Source organism: Oryctolagus cuniculus, chromosome 16 (genome assembly GCF_051225735.1).
Source record: "Oryctolagus cuniculus isolate XC-2025 breed Fujian yellow rabbit chromosome 16, ASM5122573v1, whole genome shotgun sequence".
In the NCBI taxonomy this organism is placed as follows: Eukaryota; Metazoa; Chordata; class Mammalia; order Lagomorpha; family Leporidae; genus Oryctolagus; species Oryctolagus cuniculus.
In genome coordinates, this window is record NC_142882.1 from 86,481,360 (window position 1) to 86,506,745 (window position 25,386).

The 25,386-nt window shown below is 39.7% G+C and overlaps 1 protein-coding gene across 4 annotated transcripts in view; it reads left to right on the forward strand.

Annotated features, from left to right (window-relative positions):
• The window catches only part of SEMA3D (semaphorin 3D), a 283,704-nt gene that overhangs the window by 62,673 nt on the left and 195,645 nt on the right, over positions 1–25,386 (forward strand). For all 4 annotated transcript variants that reach the window (XM_017344335.4, XM_002713842.6, XM_008261803.5 and 1 more), the window contains exons 3-4: positions 4,091–4,282; positions 25,129–25,289. In XM_017344335.4, coding sequence (XP_017199824.1) covers positions 4,132–4,282; positions 25,129–25,289 — 312 coding nt within the window. In that variant the 5' untranslated portion in view covers positions 4,091–4,131. The remainder of the gene's footprint in view (positions 1–4,090; positions 4,283–25,128; positions 25,290–25,386) is intronic.

Below are 25,386 nucleotides of genomic sequence, written 5' to 3' on the forward strand. Positions count from 1 at the left end.
TAGAGAGTGAATGTTTTATAGCCCCAAAGTCAGGATTTTGTTTTTGAAGTTGTACCAGTTTCAGGACTTTTGCTTTATTTCCTTTCGTCCCATCGGTATATGTTTCAGCACGTGTAGCCACTTATCAGAATGTCATGGTGGTAAAGCAAGCAGTACTTTGATTTTTAACTTACTTGACAATATTAATGAGTTGGGTTACAAGGAACAGTATGACTACTGTTCATGGAAAATGAAAACATCAATCTTTTTAACTTACGGTGTTGGAGGCATAGGGCATGTCCTAGCGATTAATGACCAGTTGGAGGAGTAGATATCTCAATACATAGCCAAGGGCCATTAACCCCAACTAGTCATTAATTTCCAGGAAATGTCCTGTACTGAGGTCATTATTGCTAATAAAATGCACACATGGAAAGTTCCCTCTCTTTTTGCGTATGCATATAAACATGCGTTCACATTACACGCATTGTTACTTGTCATGAAAAAATAGTTTTTCAGATGTCCAGAAGCTCAGGAAAAGCTAAAGCCTAATGAGAAATTTAACATGCTCAGTGTCTACATTGAGTTTGCCTCTCACTTCTTCCGGAGGGTGTGGGGAGGAGGGAGAATGCATGTTTGCATAGTGAGGCTGTGGTTTTGCCTCAGTCAGATAGCAGAGTCTGCTAACATGTGGGTGTAGCAGAAAGTCAAGGCAACAGGAAAGCGGGTTAGAAGAGCACTGGTGAAAGTGAACGGCATCCGCATCATGGTGGCAGTACCATCCGGTGCCAGCGGTAGTACACGGCGACGCGCTGTGGGAATCCTGGGAGTGCTGGTCCCAGGGCCGGCAGGAGGAACACTGGGGTCGGCTCACTTGGCCTTTTGGTGTCCCCTGTTCTCCCTTCCCTCACCCTCCCCTGGATTACGCCGATTCTGCCTCGCCTTCTCTTCCTTCTCTGTATAGCCTCTGAGTGTCGTGCTGCCAGCTGGGCTCTCATGCAGGCCTTGACCAGTGCTTTATGGAACTCTATTCTTGCCTTTCTTCTGTGTCCCCCAGGAAGCTATCCCTGCCCTGTTCAATGGAGACAGTGCTCCTTTAGCCATCTTCTACTGCACCTCATAGATGCCTTGATTTTAGAATTATGTTAAGGTACTTAATTATATACAATCAGAAACTCCTTTCAGAAAAGAATCTTTCTTTTTACTTACCTTAATAAATGGTTGGAGATTTGCTATGGTATTAATGACTAATAATTAATGACTGATAAGAATATATAGAAATGTGTACATGTGACTATATATTTAAATATATAATTGCATGTTATGTAAATAATATCTGTAAGTAAATACAGAAATATAATCCTGCAAGCCTTTAAGGAGAATCTGTAAGTCAATTTTTACTGGTGTAAGTGAGGAACTACAAAGTTGCAAAATGCATTTCTTAATTCAGGTGTAATCAGTTTCTTTTTCTGTAGACCAGCTCATGTCTCCTTTCATGCAATAACATTAACATGGTTTCTTAGTGCATTTGACATAATATAATTCTTTATATTTTAGACTTTGTTTTATATATGTTAGTTAAGGACTTTATGTTTTATATTTAAATATATACAACTAAAATATTCATAAAAGAATGCTGCTAGTATAGATCTTTTGGGCCAGAGGCACTCCTGTTGGTTCCCAAATTATACCTAATGAGATAAAATGTTCAAGGAATGTCAAGTAAATATGAATGAAATATGTGGAATGTTAAATAAAATATTCTTAAATGACTAAGTCAGCTTTGTTACTTGCACATAGAGTAATCTTCTATGAGAGTTATTCGAAGAATAGTTCACATAATAATAATAGTTCACAAAAATAATGTGGTGCAAGAATTATTCACACACAGAAAATAAGTGGTACTTCCTTAGGTGTCTTGGAAGATAATGAAAGTAATTGAGGGCCGGCGCCGTGGCTCACTAGGCTAATCCTCTGCCTAGCGGCGCTGGCACACCAGGTTCTAGTCCCGGTCGGGGTGCCGGATTCTGTCCCGGTTGCCCCTCTTCCAGGCCAGCTCTCTGCTGTGGCCAGGGAGTGCAGTGGAGGATGGCCCAAGTGCTTGGGCCCTGCACCCACATGGGAAACCAGGAGAAGCACCTGGCTCCTGCCATCAGATCAGCGTGGTGCGCAGGCCGCGGTGGCCATTGGAGGGTGAACCAACGGCAAAGGAAGACCTTTCTCTCTGTCTCTCTCATTGTCTACTCTGCCTGTTAAAAAAAAAAAAAAGTAATTGAGAATATATAATTATATAATTTAGTAAACATTCATGTTCAACATTCTATGAAGAAATTTAACAACAAATTTGAAGTCTGTCCTTAATTACTTATATGATAAGGATGGACATATATTAATACTCCTCAAAATGTGATCTTTCTTAACTTTTGAGATGTGTAACTGGAACTTGGATATTCAAATTCTGTGAGATAGTTTAGTAAAGTGAAGAGTTGGCCTCCTTTAAGAAAATTTACCTATTGTTTGACCCTTCAAAAATCCTAAGCATAAAATATTTATTTTAAATATTAAGTAATTACATTATGTAAAAGTCCAGCACATTCTTATTATGATTATAGCTGGCACCAAGGAAGCATAAAAACTCTTCAGACAACTTCCAAAGCTGGCACTGGGGCCTCTGGCAGCCAGTTCAGCCAGATCCTTTCTGTGCGCTCTTTCCTGGAAAGACAGCAGTCGCTTAATGGAGAAGGAAAAGAAGCTGAAGACACCATCAGGAGTTGAAGGTCACTGGAGTTTATCGCAAGGAAAAGCACTCAAAGACAGGTGTTAGGAAGCAGACTCTAGCTAAAGTCTACCCACTGTCACTGGGATCTTGCTTCCCACGTGATCTTGGGAGAACTATTTAACACTGGATCTTGGTTTTCTCATCTGTGAAGTGAGGTAAATGACTCCTGACCCTTTATGGCTGCCCTTAGCATGAACACATTTAACCAGTAAATAGTACTTTAAAAACAAGCCATCTAGAACATGTAATATTCAATAAGTATGACTTATAATTTGTGATATAGTCTTAGTTTGAAATACTTACTTGCTTTTTGCCATGTTTTCACAGAGGTAACCAAGTCAGCCTATTTATGCAACCTGGTCAGTAACCACCTTTACCTCTTACACATGCCTCTCGTGTATAGTTTGCTTTTCTAGTCAGTGCTGCCCTGGGTGAAATAGAAGAGGATACAGATCAGATTCTGTTGTTACATGCGTACCATTTATCTGTACTGGTGGCCCTGTCCTGATCTTACCCACTGTCTCCAATTTGGTTGAACTTTTAAAATGTCTTCTCTGGTCGGAAGCAAGAACACACTCAAAACCAAGCTCTTGGGAGGTTGTGCTTGCTTGGCATGTTTTCGTCTGCGGATGAGGAGGAGTGAGATCAGGCTTCTGCTGCCTTTTCTGATCAATTCATTGGGCTGTGGAAAAGATGGTTCCTCAGATGTTGGAATCAAATACAAAAATAAAAAGACTTTAAAAAACACTTAAACCAAATAGTTTAATCAAATAGTTAATTAACAAAATAGTTGAATTTCTAGTAGTACATTCATTTCTTCTTTTTTTAAGATTTACTTTATTCATTTGATACAGTTACAGAGAGAGGTAGAGCCAGAGAGAGAGAGGTCCTTCATCCGCTGGTTCACTCCCCAAATGGCCGCAATGGCCAGAGCTGAGCTGATCTGAAGCCAGGAGCCAGGAGCCAGGAGCTTCTTCGGGTCTCTCACACAGGTACAGGGGCCTAAGGACTTGGGCCATGTTCCACTGCTTTCCCAGGCCATAGCAGAGAGCTTGATCAGAAGTGGAGCAGCTGGGACTCAAACCAGCGTCCATATGGGATGCCGGGACTGTAGGCCAGGGCTTTAACCCATGTACACAGCACCAGCCCCGTGGTACATTCATTTCTACTGAGTAAAGCCAGTCTTGAAATTTATTACTCAGCTCCAATTCATTTTCTTTGCAGCAATTCCCTAAGAGCAAAACAAATCCACATGTATTCAGAAAACTATAATAGAGTAAGTCTAGGAAAATGAGATGACTGCTATCTGAATGCTGCTTTTCTTGTTTTTAGATTAAATTAACACTATCAGAAAAGAGAGCCTTATTTTCATCATGAATGCTAATAAAGATGAGAGACTCAAGTTCGGAAGCCAGGATTTTCACCTTTTTCACACTTTGATGATGCTAACCATGACCATGCTGTTTCTTCCTGTCATTGGGACTTCTAAGCAAAATATTCCACGGCTCAAGCTAACCTACAAAGGTAAGCATGTGAATATGTTTAGATTGTGTATTATGATTTCTGAATGTCCTTTTCAATCAGTGACTTTGGTGATATGTTTATAGTATTGGCATCAGTTAATAAAATATTATAAAATATGAAGCCCAGTTATTTATTTTAGTGAGGAAAAAGGGTGCTGAAACTATTCAAGTACACTTTTCAGCCCAATATTTAAAATGATCAATTTAATCTTCAAGCTATCATTGGTGTTCACTTAAAACAAGTAAGTCTCCAGTGAAAGTTTTTGAAACTAGTTGTATATAACATACTAATTAATTGCCAGAGGTGATTTTAGATTAGCACACCTAGGAGAATTTTACCATCAAAAGAATATACATGTTTTATAACAGAAAAAAAGGCTCAAATATAAATAGATTTAAAACATTATTTAATAAATGAAACATGTGAAGTTAATTGTTTTTAAATATTAATATTCTGTGATAAACTATATATTATAATGTATTATTATAAATCATAATATTAAGTATGTAATTATAAGAATTGTAGTTAATCATCTTGTGTATGTGTGCATAGCTTATTTTTTTCCAAGTGTGAAGTCCTCTGGGCTTTATTAATACCTCAATTAATAAAGCAGAAGTAGAGAAAATCAAACTCCTTTGTTCTAAACTTGTGAGGTAAAATTATGCAGATAATTTTAATGTCTTGGATCCTTAAGGAGACATTTTCTATCTCAAACATCAATAATAAAAGCTGCTGGGATATTAATGTCACAGTAAGTGAAGTTAAAGTTAGAATTATGTTTATTGGTAATTTAGGATGAGATTTTTTAGCCAGGAACATTGATCTCATTATGAAATATGATTCATTATCATTTAGTTTAATCAAGAACTGAAACCTATATGTGAGTATCATCCATTTCTTAACCACAGGCATAGTCAACTTTGAATCAATCCCCTAACATTCTTAAAGCCTGAAGTAAATGTTAACATCTGTGGTTAGGGATAGGCTGGGGATTAAAAAAGCCTTTAACCTTGTCACAGTAACTAGGACTGGATTATACTTTGCACCATAAACAACTACAGCTGGATAAAGTACATGAAGCAACCATGTGTAGATGCTGAGCAGTGGACAGCAGGAATCAGAAAAAGAACCTACCAGGAGGTGAAGCTCAGACAGTCGTGGGCAGCTCACCAGTTCCTCTGCCCCCAAGCTTTCTGAGCCCGAGTTGTACATTCAATGACCAGGGAATTTTAAATCTTGTTTTAAAAATTTTTGCCTGCTACGTCAATTTTCCATTAATTACCTTACAGAATGGTTCTTGACTTTGTCAGAATTCACTGAGAAATCAATGCATAAATCCGTATTTTTTTATACGTACAGATCTGTATTTGTGAAGTACAGTGTCTCAAGCAAAGACTTCCTGGCTGGGGGACTCATGACTCATACATTAACATGTGTGTTGTCTCAATCCAGTAGTAGTTGAAGACCATAGTTAGTGATGGAGCAGTGAAGATAGCAGATTCTGAAACCTAACTGCCAATGTCATCATTGCTGCTATTAGTTGTGAGATATTTGGATCTTTATTTATTTTCTGTGCTGTAGCTTTCTTATTGATTACAGAAAACATGGTAATATAACAGTCACATATTTAAGTTTGTTGCAAAGGTGTGTCAGTCCATGTAAAGGACCTAAAATAGTGTTGGCCAAGTTAAGCATTCAGTAAACACTGGCAATTCTTGTTTTGTGTGAAATGTGTTATCTCACTGGACGATAGTAGTTATTCCTAGACCAAAGGTTTCCCTATGTAAACACGTTTGAGAAATATTATACAGTCCCCTCTTTGAGATTTACAATGTGTGTTAAAATTGCTCCTGTACATTCCCTGTGCATTTTCTACTGGAGTTTCTCTCCTTCAGGCAAAAACTGCCCACAGTCTGTGAATTTATTGAGGACACTTCGAAGTATTTTTCCCATTGTGGTCATTTAGTATTTAGCACTGGTCTTTGTGGTTAACCACCCCTTGCAGTTAACAAGATCACTGCTGACCTTGATCAGAGCATGCTGTTTGTGAGCGGGAGTAGCCCTCAGGATAGGTTAGAGGAGCCATAAAGTCATTCAGGATTGCAGACTACATGGTGCAATCTGGAAGTTTTTTGGTGTTGGATCAATGGAGAAGAAGACAGCCTGCGCTGTGCACAGCCTCTGAAGAAGTCTTGTCAATCTTGTAGCAAGAATCCCCATAAGGGGTCAGTGCCGTGGCTGACTTGGTTAATCCTCTACCTGCATCCCATATGGGCGCCGGGTTCTAGTCCTGGTTGCTCCTCTTCCAGTCTAGCTCTCTGCTATGACCCAGAGGGCAGTAGAGGATGGCCCAAGTGTTTGGGCCCCTGCAACCGCATGGGAGACTAGGAAGAAGCACCTGGCATCTGGCTTAGGATCAGTGCAGCGCCGTCCGTGACGGCCGTTTGGGGAGTGAACCAATGGAAGGAAGACCTTTCTCTCTGTTTCTCTCTCTCTCACTGTCTATAACTCTACCTGTCAAAAAAAAAATCCCCACAAAATATGTTTTGCTTATAGGGCACATTATTAATGCCCTGTTTTGGGTAGGGGAGGGATGTGCCATGTTTGAATGGAATCCCATGGCTTCCCAGACATATATTTTGTTAATATATATTCTTGTAATTAGGCCTGCGTAGGTGTTAAGAGTTTGAGGATTTTTTTTTTTTTTTGAGTGTGGATCCTCAGCTGTCAACAGCTGACAATCATTTGTGAATGCCTGTTAGGTAGTGGGGATATCAGCAAGCAGAAAAGGCAAAACATTCTGTTATCTTGGTGGAGCAAACCAGACCATATATACATCAGTTATTTGGCAAAGCAGAAGGTGATAAGGATGGACCGTGGAGGGGGAGGAAAGGAAAAGGGAGATAGAGTGGCAGAGGTGGAGTAGTCAACTACAGTGATACGAAGAGGAAGTGATAGTTCACAAATCCGAAAAGCGATTGCTCTGGCGTGTCATACAGATGTCTGGAGTAGTCACTCAGGAAGAACACCACAAGTGATGGCCCTGCGGTAAGAGGTGTTCAAGGATCCTCAAGGAGAAAGCTGGCTACAAATCAGTGGGATGGTGGGAGGGGAAAGACAGATCAAATAGAGAATTAACAGAAAGGTGGAGGGATTAGATCTACTGATGGCCATTGCTGAAACATCAACATTTCGTCTGAGTATTAGGGAGTGTACTAGAGAGTGTTGGGCATGGCCGTATGTGATCTGACTCTTATGGTAGAAGGATTACTCTGATTTCTGTTGACAATACACTGAATGAGGATGGGGCAGTCAGAGAAACAGGGAGCCACACTGGAGGCTGTTGGAACATTCCAGATGACGAATGATGGCCTATGAGCCCATTTAGTAGCAGTGGGGGAGAGAGAAGAGGGTGTAAATGGAAGGAGAGAGGGGATGCAAATACGATTTCATTAAGTTTTGGTCTGAATATGGAGTTACTGTTAATTAAAATAGTAGGTTTTGTGGGAGATTAAGTGGGTGTACTTAATTTGAGAAGGCTGTTAGTTATCTAAGTGAGCTGCCTTGCAGGTGTTTAAGTATAAGTCTGGCATTCACAGAGACCTCAGCTGGGGATATGAATTTGGCTGTTATCAAATAGAAAAGTGTAATCCATGTGATTCTGAAATAACAAAAGGATGTAGAAGAATTCAAAGGGCTGGATTCTAAGATGCTGTCAATTCAGGAAAGCAGAGAAAGGATGAATGTGTGCAAGCTGAAATGAAAAATAGTGCCTAGGTATATAGGAGACAAACTGGGAGTTGTAGTGAAGAAGAAAGAAATGAGGGATGTGCAGGGAGACAAGGGATGACGAGCAGTTTCAAAGTCAGCTAAGGATGAGTGAGAGAGCTAAAAATCCCCTTAATTTTAACAACAAAGGGGTTATTGTTGACCTTGGTAAGAACAGTGTCTGACTATGGGAGCTAAAGCCCAATTAGGATAGGTTCTTGAGAATCTGCAACTGGAGAAAGTGACTGTAGATAATTCTTTCAAGGATTTTCTTTTACTGGAGACATGAGCAGTGTCAGGAGGGACGATGATATTAAGAGGCTTTTTAAAAAAAAATGGGAGAAGTAACAGCATATTTAGTATTTACTTCTTTTTTTCAAAATTTTATTTATTTCAGTGGCAGAGAGATAGAGAGCACCTCCCCCAATATGCTGCTTCACCCCCCTCCCAAATATCCACAATGGAAAGAGGCTGAGGCCTAAGAGTGAGGCACTCAATCCAGGTCTCCCACATGGGTGCAAGGATCCATCATCAAAGCCTCCCAGCATCTGCATTAGCAGGAAGCTGGAATTAGAAGCTGGATCTAGCGGGGACTGAACCCTGGCAATGCATGCGGGACTCAGACATCCTAACCAGCGTCTCAACCACTAGGCCACACAGCTGCCTGTTAACAACATGCTTATATGCAGTTGAAATAATCCTGGAGAGGAATAGTTGATGAGTCAGGAGAAGTGTGTCATAATCTACGCCTTGTGGAAGAAGGTACTGAGGTAGTGTTGTTTCCCAATCACAGAATTTTTGTTTATATCTTAATGCAAGTGGCTAATTTTGCACAATCAACTATGTCTCTTTATTATCAGTGGCAGCTATTATCTAGATAGAAAAGTTAAATAGATGAAAAAATGTGTCCACAGAGGAATGTGTTCATGCAAGATATAGTGACGTGGACTGTCATCACTGTGGGTTTGAAGATTGATATATTCAGATTTATGCACAAAACTCTAAAAATATTTTCAGAATAACCCTAGGGTTATCTACCTTAGTAGAAAATTTTTTTAAAAGATTTATTTTATTTATTTGAAAAGAGTTACAGAGAGAGGTCTTCCATCAGCTGGTTCACTCCCCAGATGGCTGCACCGATCCGAAGCCAGGAGCCAGGAGCTTCTTCTGGGTCTCCCACATGGGTACAGGGGCCAAAGGACTCGGGCCATCTTCTACTGCTTTTCCAGGCCATAGCAGAGAGCTGGATCGGAAGAGGAGCAGCTGAGACAAGAACTAGTGCCCATATGGGATGCCGGCTCTTCAGGCCAGGGCGTTAACCCACTGTGCCACAGCGCCCGACCCAGTAGATAATTTTTTAAACTGCAGACTGGATCTAAGTTTAGTGTTTTTCAGTTCAGTAGCTTTTGTGCCAAAACTTACCTGTATCCAACCCTATCTTTTACTAATCATTAAACACTATTTGCAGTTACACATGCAGCACTGTTCTCAACATTAGTGGTCTGTGGAGGTTCACAGAGAGGTGGGAGTTCCATAGGAATTATAAAGTAATCCACGATATAGCGTTGCTGCACAGTGTAATACAAGACACCTTCCTGGCATTATGACAAGTTCACATCCTGTCTGCAGGCATTGCTGAATTGTTCCTTGGAGGGTGACAGAGGTGTGACCGAGACTCTTCAGTTGTATCTTTGGGTATGCATAGATGTTGAGGGAAATACAGGTACCCAGTCCGCCACGTTTTTGTTGAAGAAGTTCTCTTTGAATGGATCTTCCAGCATATGTGATTGGTTTACTGGTGTATAAATTATTGTGGAGATTTTTTATGTAGAAATGTTCAATCTAGAACTTCACTTCCCTAAAATTTGACTTGAGTTCCCTGGATCTTATAAAGGAATTTTCACAGTAAGGGTCTTTTAGTACATGTGTATAAATATAAATAAAAGGGCAGTTTTAAATAGAATGTTATTGGGTCTTTTTTAACAGACAATTTGACAAATACCTCCTTGGTTTCTTAAGAACTGGTAATGTACAGTTTGTAAGAGTTCTTTAAACATGCTGCTTTAATGCTATTAATCAAAAAGGCATGAATTAGGACTGAAGTGCTTTTTACTTATAGTGAAAGGTACTCATGAGGTTTATTTGACTAAAGCCCCAGTGAGTCGCACACGGTCTAGAAAATGAGATGAATACTTCCGCAGTCCCAACGGGGTAGTGAAGTGGAAGGAGCAATAGCAGTGCCCTTGTCTGTTGGTATATCCAGTGGAAATATATGTAGAGTTCTTTAGGAAAAGATTCTTATTTTTCTAACTAGTGCTTTATATTAAAATATAAAATATGGCTGCAATGGGTAATGAGGCTTCGAATTAAAAGGTCTAGGTAGTATTATTTACGTCCTTCTTTGACATTCGCTGTCTGTGCACTGTTAGAACAACTACATGGCTTTACTATTTCTGAGGCTGTTTTTCGTATGGAAATTAGGTTCTTCTGGAGGATCAAATGAAATAATAAACAGGAAAGCTCATCAGATGTTATGCTTCTCAAATTAGATGTTGTGGTATACTTCATAGAGATTACAAATATATATTAATATGTACTATATTAATATATAATACATTATAATAAATATTATATATTATATAAAGCTCAGGGGAGTTTTGTTTCCTTATATCCCCTCCTCCACACAGAAGCACATGGGAGTCAAAACAGGAACTCTTCCGACCACAGAGTATTGGAGCCACAATTGGGTCACCAAATGACACATTAACATCTCTAAATTTATATATATTATTATATACTATGCATAATATATATAGTAAATATATTGAAATAAGATATAAAGAAAATTTAAGGTCTTTAAATACATAATTGTGGGTATAATTATTGCTGCTGCGGATAGTAGAAAAGATACTTGAAATGAATGTTCCTCTTGACATCTGCTTTCTCAAAGCGCATCAGGGGAATGCATTTCCCCATTCGTATAAAGAAACCGAGGAGGAAAAGTTTGTGTGTCGTTGGTTTAAACTGAACCAGTCGTTTATCCTTTCTGGCACTGAAGCAGTAAAGTCACTAGGGGTATACAGATTTGACCAATTTAGGATTGTAAAGGAAAAAATAAGTTGTGTACATTAACACATGCCATGATTTAGAGTTTAAGAGAGAGTGCACTGTGAGGAGGAAGGAAGGAATCCAGCTCTTAATTCAAGCAAGCTGGGGATAACGGTACCACAGTGTTCTTTGCCTCTCTACTCCAACTGTGGCTCCACAATCAATGACATCAGCAGAATCTCAGAACTTGCTAGACATGCAGAATCTCGGGCCTGCTCTGTGACTTCTAAATGAGAATCTAGGTCTTAACCAGGATCCTGTCTGGTTTGAATGCAAGTAAAATCCCGAGATGCAAAGCTCAGGGGAGTTTTGTCTCCTTATATCCCCTCCTCCACACAGAAGCACAGGGGAGTCAAAACAGGAACTCTTCCGACCGCACAGTATTGGAGCCACAGTTGGGTCACCAAATGACACATTAACATCTCTAAATTATTAATAAGCCTTTGATAAACCCTGCTTTAGATTGAAGGTGAATACGTCAAGCAGACAAGAATCACTGGTTGGAGAAATCTTGAATTAAATGTTTATTAGATTTACTGTGTGCAAAAAATGGTGCTGAAATATAGCAATGATTTACACATTCATATCTGCAATGGCTTCTAGTCTTTAAATGGAATGAAAGAAGGACACAAAATAACTACAAAAAGAGTAGTGCCATCATGTAAATCAAACCAAATGTTTCAAAGAATCTAGAGAAATTTGGGTGTGAAACTGAGCTTGGAACATTGGAGGAAGCTTAACATTTTTGAATGAAGTAGCAGTTGGCATTGGAAGATTTTGATCATGAGATTGACCTAATGCAATTGTGCTTAGGAGAACGATGGGATAGGCAGCATCACGGGGTAAGGACTGGGGAGGGAGGAGGCAACAGAGCAATGTGATGTATGAGTTACAGTATCTTAGAGAACTAGTGAGCGGATCTCAGCCTGGCTGGCAAGACGAATAAATACTTGAGGGGGGGGACAGAAAAATGTACACGATGGATTCCTTCAGGCTCTACATTTTGCAGAATGTTGATGTGAGGGAAATGAAATAGACTTAGAGGGAGCACTCTTTAAATTTGAGAAAGAAGCATAAGAGAATAAGGAAGAGAAACTAAAAATGAATATTACACGTTGAGCCTGGTTTCTGGGTCATTTCACTGAAGTCATTCAACTCAGTGTAATGAGATGGTTCAGAGAAATGAACGTATCTAACAGCTACTGGAAATTCTGAACTGACACTTAGCAGAGACAACTGGAGTTTAGGTGTTTAATTTGGCGTCATCAGCAGAGAACTTAATTTTATGAGAGTTGAAGTATAAATTGTAAGCATTAACTCATTGCTTATAAACTATAAATATCTCTTGAGGAAAACAATGTTCTATGATGGTATTTTTTCATTCTCCTTCTTGCAAGTGTTACAAACGTGCAAATTCTGATAGAAATTCTGCGCACACCAATACCAGGAATATACTCCTTGTGCCAGTGACTAGAGGAGCCTAGGCCAGAGAAAACCTAGAGAAAGCCGTACAGATGATTGACATCTGTATGTCCTGAATGCAAAGCCAGCTGAAATATTCCTGAATCAATGGAAATTAAATTTCAGATCAAATGTCACAATAAGTAGCTAGCATAATAAATGGAAAACAAAAATAAGCAAAATGTATTTCAGAAAACTATTTTAAATTTCATAATAGTAAAAGTGATGACGTGATTTGACCAACTTCCAGGAAAAACAGAAAGCACATTCAGAGGCTTAGGCACATGGAAGGCATGAGACACCCAGCTGTGACCAAAGCCTCGCATATGCATCTTAACATTATTTTTAGGCAGGCATCTACTTAACTTTGCGTATAGTATGTTAATTTTGAAGTGTTATTGTCGTAAAATAATGTTTTCCTTTAAATTACAAGTCTTCGCTCTCTATATGTAGTGATGTTAGCTTGAGGAATAAATTGCTCTTGTTTTGTTTTTTAGGGTCAGTAGTAGACATTATATTTTTTTAAACTTTTATTTAATGAATATAGATTTCCAAAGTACAGCTTATGGACTACATTGGCTCCCCCCCCCATGACTTCCCTCCCACCCACACCCTCCCCTTTCCCGCTAGTAGACATTATATTAAGCTATGACATTCTGAAATTTTTAAAAATTAGCATACTTGATTGTTACAACTCCTCATTTATTTGTGATATAGTTTTTAATTTTAAATATTCCTTGTGGCTAGGGCTATGGCTTAGCAAGTAAAGTCTCTGCCTGCGATGCTGGCATCCCATATGGGAGCCGGGTTGAACCTGGGCTGCTCCACTTCGCTCTAGCTCCCTGCTAATGGACTGGGGGAGGCAGTGGAAGACTACTCAAGTACCTGGGTCCTTGTGCCCACGGAGGGAGACCTGAATGGAGTTCCTGACTCCCAGCTTCCACTTAGCCCAGCCCTGGCTGTTGTAGCCATCCAGGGAATGAACCAATGGATTACATCTCCTTTTCTCACTCTGTAACTCTGAATTTCAAATAAATAAATAAGTCATTTTTAAAAATAAATTCCTTGGCATTTGAAAACACAGAAATTCCAAATACTTGTAGAGAGTTATGAAATAATCAATTCAGGGCCGGTGTTGTATCACAGTGGCTTAAGTTGCCTGCAATGCAGCATCACATATCAGTGCTGGTTCGAGTCCCAGCTGCTTAGCTTGTGACCCAGCCCTCATGTACCTGGCAAAGCAGAGGATGGAGGCAAGTACTTGGGCCCTTGCCACCCACAAGGGAAACCAGAATGGAGTTTTGGCCCAGCTCTGACTGTTGTGGCTGTTTGGGGTGTGAGCCAGTGGGTGGAAAATCACTTTCTCTCTGTCCTTCCTCTCTGTCACTCTGCCTTTCAAGTAAATAAAATAAATCTTAAAAAATACCTTTAAAAATGACTTCAATGATGTTTTAAAAAACAATAATAAAGAAGAAAGAAAATAATCATCAAAGTATTATCAGTCTTGCTCAGTTTATCCTCTCAACTACTTCTGAGGAAGCTTGCTGTATCATGACATTGCTCTTGAAATGTTTGAGGTATTTATAGTGAGTGCTAACCTTCTTAATAGGTCAATACAAAAACATCAATCATAGCAAAGCTTTTGAGAACTTAAAAAGAAACATTTTTTTCTGAAAGTCTGAATTTTAAAGGACCCATGATTATAAATTTTGATGCTCACATGTGATAAATTATTTTTTTATTTTTTTTACTTTGTTCTTTTTTTTTAAACTTTTATTTAATGAATATAAATTTCCAAAGTACAGCTTATGGATTACAATGGCTTCCCCCCATAACTTCCTTCCCACCCACAACCCTCCCCTTTCCCACTCCCTCTCCCCTTCCATTCACATCAAGATTCATTTTCGTTTCTCTTTATATACAGAAGATCAGTTTAGCATACATTAAGCAAAGATTTCAACAGTTTGCTCCCACACAGAAACATAAAGTGAAAAATACTGTTTGAGTACTAGTTATAGCATTAAATCACAATGTACAGTACACTAAGGACAAAGATCCTACATGAGGAGTAAGTGCACAGTGACTCCTGTTGTTGACTTAACAAATTGACACTCTTGTTTATGGCACCAGTAATCACCCTAGGCTCTTGTCATGAGCTGCCAAGGCTATGGAAGCCCCCTGAGTTCACTGACTCTGATAATTTTTAGACAAGGCCATGGTCAAAGTGGAAGTTCTTTCCTCCCTTCAGAGAAAGGTACCTCCTTCTTTGATGACCCGTTCTTTCCACTGGGATCTCACTCACGGAGATCTTTCATTTAGTTTTTTTTTTTTTTTCCAGAGTGTCTTGGCTTTCCATGCCTGAAATACTCTCATGGGCTTTTCAGCCGGATCCGCATGCCTTAAGGGCTGATTCTGAGGCCAGAGTGCTGTTTAGGACATCTGCCATTCTATGGGTCTGCTGTGTATCTCACTTCCCATGTTGGATCATTCTCTCCCTTATTTATTCTATCAGCTAGTATTTGCAGACACTATTCTCGTTTATGTGATCCCTTTGGTTCTTAGTCCTATCATTATGATCAATTGTGAACAGAAATTGATCACTGGGACTAGTGAGATGGCATTGGTACATGCCACCTTGATGGGATTGAAATGGAATCCCCTGGTATGTTTCTAACTCTACCGTTTGAGCTAAGTCAGCTTGAGCATGTCCCAAATTGCACATCTCTTCCCTCTCTTATTCCCACTCTTATATTTAACAGTGATCACTTTTCAGTTAAGTTTCAGCACTTAAGAAGAATTGTGTATTGATTACAGTATTCAACCAAAAGTGATGCTCACATGTGATAAATTATTTAAACTATCCTTTATTGAAAGCCATCCAAATAAGAACAAACCTGTGATTTGAAAGTTTGGATGTAAGCGAAAGAGAGACAGCATAAGATTGCTGTATTCCTACTTTGCATCCTTGTCCTGGCAAGAACATGGATCCAATGACCTCAAAGACTTTGTCTCTAGTTTATATATCCCTGTCTATCATCTGACTCATTATTGTTACTTATAGTGTTCAGCCTAAGACTTAGTGAACAGAAAGATTCCCCAATATTCCATTGCAGAAGAGCACATGGGAATATTCTCCTTGTTCTCTCTGACGTGGATTTGCATTTGCCAGAGAAAGGTTAGAACTGTATTCCACCCAGGAAAACACAGTGGCAGTAAACTATGCAGGTGTAATTTTGAAGTGGTATTTTATAGGGATATTAGATCCACTGATGTTCGTTCTTTATTTGCTTTGCATGGTTTGCAAGGCTAGTTATGAGCACTGCATTTACAAGAGAGTATAACTGACATTTTCATGTAGGTAGAGGTGACCTGTGTTAATAACCGAGATCTTTTCACATTTTCTCATGCCTCTGAAAACCTGCTGGAAGTCAGGAGAGCGAGTTGAGACGGGTTAGTTTCCCTAAGATGAAATTCAAGGGAGAATCTATGCCTTGCCTTGGACCAGCAGTTGGGGAAACAAACACAAGCCCAGATAGAGCCCAAGGGACTCTGGGAGCCACAACATTAGGGACAGATTTTTATTTTGGAATCAGCAGGGTTTGTTCTCTTTGCACAATTCATGACACAGACTGAGAATAAGGTTTTTACTGGGAATGACTTGGTAACCAAAATATTTCTGGAAACTATGGGAAGAAGCTTTGGAGCAACTCTACTGAAGGAATCTTAACGAAACCAGTCAGCTTGAGCAACCATGGAGAAAGAGTGAATTTAAGGAGAAAGCAGGAATAGAAAAAAGAATGAAAGGCTTAATGGCAGACCTCTTCACCTCAGCGGCTTTGCAAAGAACGCTCTGGAGCTCTGACCACGTCTAAGGTCCTCAGAGAGCCTTACTGATGGAGCTGCTGTTTCCTTAAGGAAGAGGGGGATGGGTGAGGCAAGAATGTTTGCTTAGATGCCAGGAAAAGGTGCCTGGGTTTGGATGTGTGATTCTATTTTTAATGGGAAACTTTCTCTAGTAGGAAGCTCTTCCTAGACTGGAATGGACTGGAATTCAACTTTCTCCAAAACAGGTTTTCTTTTACCCTATGCATTTCTGTCTTCAATACCTTGATTTTGCTATTAAAATTATTTCTTCTTCAAAGGATGTGGAAACCTTTTTTTTTTTAAGCTGTGTAGTCTTCTGAGAAACCGACAGCTCCACCCAGTTCAGGATCTCTGGCGATACACGCAGGGTTTCAGGGTATGAAATTTTGTTCATGTGACAGTCAAAAACTGAGGAAGTCTGTGTTGCTCAATCCTAAATTTATTAGATTCAATATGACTAACCACTCCCTTCCTTTCTGGGGTGAAGAGGAAGAATGTAGACCATCAGGTCAATTTTTTTTCCAGACTAAATGAACAATTGTATGAAAGGACATTAAGAAGGTGAAACAAAAACTCTCTTTGGAGCAAATGTTTATTTCAAACAAGAGCGGGGGTGACCTGCTCCTTAGCCTTCCTGTCAAGTGAGGGTGAGTGGGATGTTTGCCATTGCTCTGTTCTGCCATGGAGAACAAAGTGGTTGTGTGAAGCCCACTCAACCATTGTGGACCTCATTGATTGGGTAACCTGTGAGTCAAGGAGGATTATTGATTGATCAGATTTCCTTTTGGCTCTGAATGTTTTACCCCATAATTATGTTCTTCCCAAAGGTTAGAGAGGTCTGCTCCCAGGAACCAGAGTCGCAATAGGCAGTAGATAGGAACATGAGTTTGCTGTTTGATGTGGTCTCAATTTCAACAAAATTAGGCATGAAGTTTTAATGCTATAGAACTCCTTTGGTTTCTTGACCCACAGTGAGAAATGAGAAAATCAAAGTAACTTTATTAGGTTTGTTGAAGGAAATATAGATAATTTTACCCCATTTTACTACAATAGTTACATAACAGTTGCTACTTTAAGTACTATTGTCCTTTGTCAAAAAGATTTTTTTAATTTAATTTTGTTTTTTTGAGAGGCAGAGAGACAGTGAAAGAGAAACAAAGAGAACTCCTGTCTGCTGGTTCACTCCCCAGTGGCTACATATAGCTAGGACTGGATTAGGCCAAATATATAATTTGGGAACTCAGTCCGGGTCTCCCATGTGAGTGGCAGGCACCCAGTTACTTGATCCCTTGTGGCTGCCTCCCAGGGTCTGCATTAGCAAGAAGTTGGAGTTGGGGATGGGAGCTGGAATGGAACCCAGGCACTCCAGTGTGGAACCTAAGCCTCCTACCAATGCCTTAACTGTTAGGTCAAAGGCCTGCCTCACAAGCATATTTTTATTTTTACTATGGATGAGCACTTCCTCTTTACTTTGCTGCAAGTCCCACAAGAGCAGGTGCATGTCAGGTTTGTCTTAGTGTCTTTCCAGCTCATGCATGTACCTGGTACTCTTCAATGAGTTAGTGATTGCCTCCAAAAGTCAATGCTTTTCAAGCTAGTGACTCTTTTGTGCTGTCAGTGAGAAATTACATTGAATATGGTTACTGACTACATGCAAACAAACCAAATTTCTTCCATGACTTTTGGGAGGGTATCAAGAGACATTGATGAAGACTATGGGAATATGACAATTTCATGTTGTTGCTGTTATTGTTGTTTTTGTGTGTGTGACAGGCAGAGTTAGACAGTGAGAGAGAGAGAGAGAAAGGTCTTCCTTCCATTGGTTCACCCCCCAAATGGCTGCCGCGGCCGGCACTGCACCGATCCGAAGCCGGGAGCCAGGTGCTTCTTCCTGGTCTCCCATGTGGGTGCAGGACCCAAGCACTTGGGCCATCCTCCACTGCCTTCCCAGGCCACAGCAGAGAGCTGGACTGGCAGAGGAACAACCGAGACAGAATCCGGCGCCAGGACTAGAACCCTAGGGTGCCGGTGCTGCAGGCGGAGGATTAGCGTAGTGAGCCTCAACGCTGGCCAATTTCATATTGTTTATAAGGATTTTAATCCCCAGCACCATCGTGTTTCTCTGTAGTGGTTTATTGGTCACAGGTCAAGAGTATCTTCTATTTGTCAGCTTTCCATGAAAATCTGCCATAAGCAGTGATGTTCATATTCAAACAAGAGGAGTACATGAATACTATCTTTATTTATTTGGAAAATAATCAGATTATAGACTTTCCAAGAGTGGGGATTTGAGTATCTGAGTGATCATAAACTAAGAACAAGGTGATAGAATAGCATACAGTTAAAGGAAGAGTGAGAAGAAGTGATCATGGTGGAATAAGTCTGAAGTTTAGGTCCATAGAACAAAAAAGTCATTTAGGACTTGGAAGTATGAGGTGCTGACATCCCAAGGCAGGGCGGAGCAGGTTGCCCGTCCTCCTCTGAATAGCATGTGTGAAACAGTGTTCCCCCTTCACTCATGGAGAAAAAACCCCAGTCTTCTTGTCCATCCAGAAGACTTAAACACTGTGGACATCCCTGAAATCACATGCCTGAGATTATCTAGTTTAGGAGAGAGAGAGGACGGCACCAGTTGCTGAATCCTGACACCCAGCGAGTCTATTGGCCGTCGACGTTAAGGGACAGGCTATGGAGTTGAGAATTTTTATTCTGCATTTTGCTTGATGATCCTTGCAGGAAAAAAATGGCTTTGTTTTGTTTGGCAGAAATGCAAGAAAGATAATCTGCTTGGGGAAGAGGGAACCTGTTCCAACTCCTGACCCAAGATCTTTTCCTCATGTGTGCGTCAGCCTGAGAAATGTTCACATGTAATGCCTAAGTCTAATTATTTAGTTTGGCTACTAAGGACTGGTGAAACATGCTTTAATCATTTTGATGCTAGCATTGTCACAAAGCGACATTAAATCATTTGGAAATGATAATACTCCAGGTTAGTCAATATTTTTGCAGCTGTTTTTCTTTCTAGCTTTGTTTGAAACTAAACCAAATAGAATTGGTTATGGTGAAAGAAAATAAAGCGAAAGACTATGTCAACTGTACCTTTGTTTTCTCCACTATGTAAGTAGGACAAAAAGTGAAATGCACAGTCCTTGAACATCTTTCTCTTCTGGTCGGCATTGCTGAATTCAGGGATTCACCCTAGTTCAGAAACTTCTGGGTGGTTTTTGTCACACCTCCATTCCCTATTCTCATTCCTATCGAACACCACGGTCACACTTGCTTTCCAACACTCAGTTAGAGGCTTTGTCGCTTTCCTGCATAAAAATGTTTCTTAGTGATTTCCATTCACCTATGTAATAATTAAACTGCCCAAGCTGACATCTTGGGCCCTGGTTGCCTCACCCCTGCCTTTATGTCCCATCTCATATCTCCTTGCCCCTACATAACCTCCATGTTACAGCATACCAAATTCCTTCAATTCCACAACTCTGTGCTACGTGCTTAATTTGTCACAGACTGTGAGTTAGGTGGTGGGGATTCAAAGATGTGTAAGTTGTAGTCTTTGCCCTGTTAAGAGCTCACTCAACAGAGAAGGATGCAGAAGTAGCCCCCTGTTATCCATAGAGGTTACATTCCAGGATCCTCAGTGGATTCTTGAAACTGAAAATAGTAGTGAATCTTATTTCTATATATCATGTTTTTCCTGTATAACCCTACTAATGATAAAGTTTAATGAAGTAGATACAATGATAATAATTATAGTAATATATCATAATAAAAGTTAGATGAATGTGAGCTCTCTATCTCTCTCAAAATATCTTATGTACTGTGCTTCCCTTCTTCTTGGGATGATGTGAGATGATACAGTGATTATGGGATGAGATGAAGTAGAGTGACTGATGTGGGCATTGTGACATAGTGTTAGGCTGTTATTGTTCTTCTTCTTATTCTGCTATTTATTTATTTTAATTTGACAGATAAAGTTATAGACAGTGAGAGAGAGACAGAGAGAAAGGTCTTCCTTCCATTGGTTCACCCCCCAAATGGCTGCCGTGGCCGGAACTGTGCTGATCCAAAGCCAGGAGCCAGGTGCTTCTTCCTGGTCTCCCATGCGGGTGCAGGGTCCAAGCACTTGGGCCATCCTCCACTGCCTTCCCAGGCCACAGCAGAGAGCTGGACTGGAAGAGGAGCAGCCGGGACTATAACCGGCGCCCACATGGGATGCCGGCACTGCAGGCAGAGAATTAACCAAGTGAGCCATGGCACCGGCCCCTAGGCTGTTATTGTTCTTCTGACCACAATCACCCCCGTCAGAAGGAAGTGTGGGAGAGATACTGCACCAACAAGTGAACCATTACAGTGTTGGGTGGGTGGTATGCACAGTGTGGAAGCCGCTGAGTGAAGGGATGATATGTATCCTAGATGGAACAGCAAAGGAGGTCATGAGATGTCATACAGCTGCTCAGAACAGTGTGCAATTTAAAACTTGTTAATTGTCTGTTTATAGTATTTTCCATTTAATAACTTTGGGCATGGAAAGAAAATTGTGAATGAGGAGGGAGTATTGTATTAAACATGCAGTAAGTGCAACCTGGGATGCCATATGGCATTATGCATTCTAGCGCGATTATTGCCTGGTAGAAAGTTCCCTTCAAAAATCTCATCAAACTTGTATCATCTCATTTTACAGGGTGTTACCCAATTAAATATTTGAAAGATTTGTTTGCATTTTGTGCATTCTTCTATGACAGTTTATTTCATATATGTTATGTTTTAGATACATATTCATTCCTGCACCAATCTGTGAGCTCCTTACAATCAGGACTCACTAATCTACAATTCGAACACTATATGCAGTATAGAACCTGTACTACTAAGTACTTGTAAATATTTGTGGAATGAGTAGCTTTTTATTTTAATATCATAAAGAGTATACAAGTGGGGGCCGGCGCTGTGGCTCACTTGGTTAATCCTCTGCCTTGCGGCGCCAGCATCCCATATGGGCGCCAGTTCTAGTCCCGGTTGTTCCTCTTCCAGTCCAGCTCTCTGCTGTGGCCTGGGAAGGCAGTGGAGGATGGCCCAAGTGCTCGGGCCCCTGCACCCGCATGGGAGACCAGGAAGAAGCACCTGGCTCCTGGCTTCAGATCAGCATAGCGCTGGCTGTAGTGGCCATTTGGGGAGTGAACCAATGGAAGGAAGACCTCTCTCTCTGTCTCTGTCTTTCACTGTCTGTAACTCTACTTGTCAAATAAATTTCAAAAAAAAGCATACAAGTGTTCAATCTTCATAATTCTGGTTTAGTATGAGATCATTTCATTCTTTAATAGGATGTATTCAAATTGGAGTTTAATAATCATATTAAAAATAACATCATTTATTGAACTTCTTCAATCAGGCATAGTTCTAAGAACAGCATATAAATCAGCTCCTAAATTTAATCATCTGAGAACTATATGATTTGGAAAATACTATGATTCCCTTTTTATAGGTTTTATATAGATGTTAAAAATACGTTATCATTATTATAATAGTTGATGCTTGCCTAATGTTTGCTGTGTTCCAGGCAGTCATGTGTTAACTTATTTATTTCTCAGTTTATTTCATAGTTTCTTTTATTATCCTAATTTTATGGTGGGAAAACGGAAGCACAGCGAGAGTCAGTGACTTGCTGTAGTTCACATAGCAGTGAGCTGTGAGGCCAGGATGTGATGCTGGTAGTCTGGATCTAATACTTATTCATTATGCTAAGCCATGTTTCATTTAGTGATTAATGCTGTAAAGTATGCTTCAAAATAATTGATTATGACCATGACACTTGCAATAATACTCACACAAACTACTTTGCTCTACTAGTTGGACCAAAATATATTCCTGGGAATATCCTCACATAGTTTCACATTCACCCATTCCCATCTTTGTGAAATAAGGGAAATCCCATGAAAGAAACAGAATTGGCTGACTAAATGAAGGTTGTGTGAGATGCATAGCTTTTCGCTATGAAGGCTTCAGATTATGTTTGTCTTAGCTGTTTTTTGCTTGTGTTCTTCTCTTCCCAGTTCTCCTTTGTGATTGGTATGGAATGGTGTTAGGCCTGCAAAGCTAGGCTGATTGCATGTGGAGCTGCTAAAAAGTATTACACCATTGTGTTTCCCATCTGAAAATGATTAAAGTTATATTTAGCTTAATAGAAAAATAATTAGTATAGAATTCAGACCTCTAGCCAGTGTACACAAAGCATGAGCCATAAATGTTAATAAGATATTTATGTTTGGGAAAACTACACTCAGTTGAGATTTCAGATAGTATGTCTCCTTTAGCATACTGCCTTTTGCTTTGTGAAAACCAAGACAGAAATCTAACTTTAGAGACTAAGAGAAATTACACGGATGCATTTTATAATAGAAAAAAGAGTGAAGAAAATGTTTAAAAATATGAAATAATAATAAATGTCAAAGTTGATGCATGAGGCAAATATCCATTTTACTGCATTTAAAGCTGGCATAATTTTTAGAAGTAATCTTGATGCGTATTTCTGAGTTTTTAAAAATCTTTCTCATCGATTGATAATGAATTACTTTAGAACACTGGATTGGCATTGAAGCCTAGTGTTTTACGCACAAACGCACAAAGTGGTTTTAATAAGGTGATGTATGATATTGTTACCATATTGTTACGCAATATTCCAGGGTTATAGAGGCTGAGCTACTGTTGTTAATAGGGTAAAATCTGTTAAAAAGATTTGGATTCCTTATAAGAGTGAATATCACGGTTATAAATAAAGCCAAGTATTTGGATGTACAGACAAGCATCAAAGAGAAATGAAGTCTTATAATTCAGAATCAGTGATCAGCGTTGCCACCACACAATTTTGTGTCGTTAAGGCATGTAATTTCACCTTGATGGGATTAAGTGCCTTAAATAAAATTGTGCATTTGCGTTCATTGATTTTCATGGTCTCTTTCAGTTTTAGAAGTCTGAGTCCATTACTGGTTCAGGTTTATAGCTCTTTCAGAATCAATTTGCTTGCTTTCAGTGTCTGTGTTTGCATTCTTTTCATGCACCTATGGAATAGAAACAGTATAATCCTTCAAACTCAAGCATCAGACACTAGTAAAAGTAAAAGGGAGAAAAGATAAGCCACAGACTGGGAGAAAATACTTGCAAAATATATTATTTAATAAAGGATGATTATCCCAAATATGCAAATATCTATTCAAACTCAATAATTAGAAAACAACCATTTTTTTAAAAAGGGGTAGGGGAGGCAAGGACCTTAACAGACACTTCACCAAAGTTATGCAGGTGGAAAGTAAACACACAAAAAGACACTGCATACACATATCTTAGGAACATAAATTAAAACAATAAAATGTTACCTGTTGGAATGGGCAAAATCCAGAATACTGACGATGGAAAATGCCATTAAAGCCGTGGAGCCACAGGAAGTCTCAATCGTTGCTGGAAGGAATGATCCATTCTACACTGGCATGGGAAGGGTTTGCCAGTTCCTTGCAAATCTAAAGATGCAGTACAGCAATCATACCCCTTGGTGTTTACCCAGAGAAATGAGGCACTTATGTTCACACAAAAACTTATGCACAAATATTTATAGCAGCTTTATTCAGCATTGCCAAAATAGACAAGCAACCACGTTGCCCTTCAGTAGGTGAGTGGGTAAATGGCCTGTGGTACCTCCAGACAGTGGGATAGCAGCGCCAACTGAGTCATCAAGCCACGAGAACATGGAGGGAATGTGAGATCACGTTACTGAAGGAAGGAGGCCAGGCTGCACAGGCTAAACACTGTCTGATTGCAACTGTGTGCCATTCTGAAAAGGCAGACTGGAGACAGAACCAGGATATGTGCTTGCCAAGCCGTGGGGTGGAGGAGAAGGATGGCGAGGCAGGCACAGAGCAGTCTTCAGGCAGTGACACTCTAGTGGTCAGTGCGGTCATTAGACCTGTGTCCAGACAAACATGTGCAACACGAGGTTGAACCCTCATGTAAACTGTAGAGTTTGGGTGATATGTGATGTATCCGACAGTTTCACTGATTATGAAATAAACCAGTGTGATGGGGATGTTGCGAATGGGAAGGCTATGTGTAGTAGGGAATATGCCTGACAGCTCTGAACCTCCCTCTTGATTTTTCTGCTAACCTGAAACTGCTCTAAAAATTATGAACTTTACTTTAAAAAAGAGTAGGAGCAGAAGAAATGCTTTGAGATTTGTTACACTCTTTGTTGCTTGCTTTATATATATATATATACACAGATAGATAGATATGTGTGTGTATAATTTATAATTTTATCAGTTTGAAAATATTACTATAGATATCTCAAGTTATAATTTAAGAATGTGAACATAGGATTGTAAAAATATTTGTCATCTAATTGTTTTTAAATTTTTTGTTTTATATTGTCTAATGTCTATTTTTTCCATACATAAAATATTGTGTTAAGAAAATGCAAATATCCCCTGCATCTATTTCTGAATGATTGTATGTTAATTCTAACTTGCATATTCCTGAACGGGAGCTTTCATGCTGTGTGCGTGCATTTGCCAGGTGGGTGAGTATGCATTAGAGGCATGTCAATATTTTTCTTACTGATTTTTCCTTCCTCTCCTTCTTTTTCTCTGCCACAGACTTGCTGCTTTCAAACAGCTGTATTCCCTTTCTGGGTTCATCAGAAGGATTGGATTTCCAAACACTTCTATTGGATGAGGAGAGGGGCAGGCTGCTCCTGGGAGCCAAGGACCACATCTTCCTGCTCAGTTTGGTTGACTTAAACAGAAACTTTAAAAAGGTCAGTTTGTTTCCATGTCTATAAATGTGTGGTTGATTGGATTTGTTTTGTTTCATCTGTGTTCTTCTGCTTTGATTTTAAATGTCTTGATGTCAAA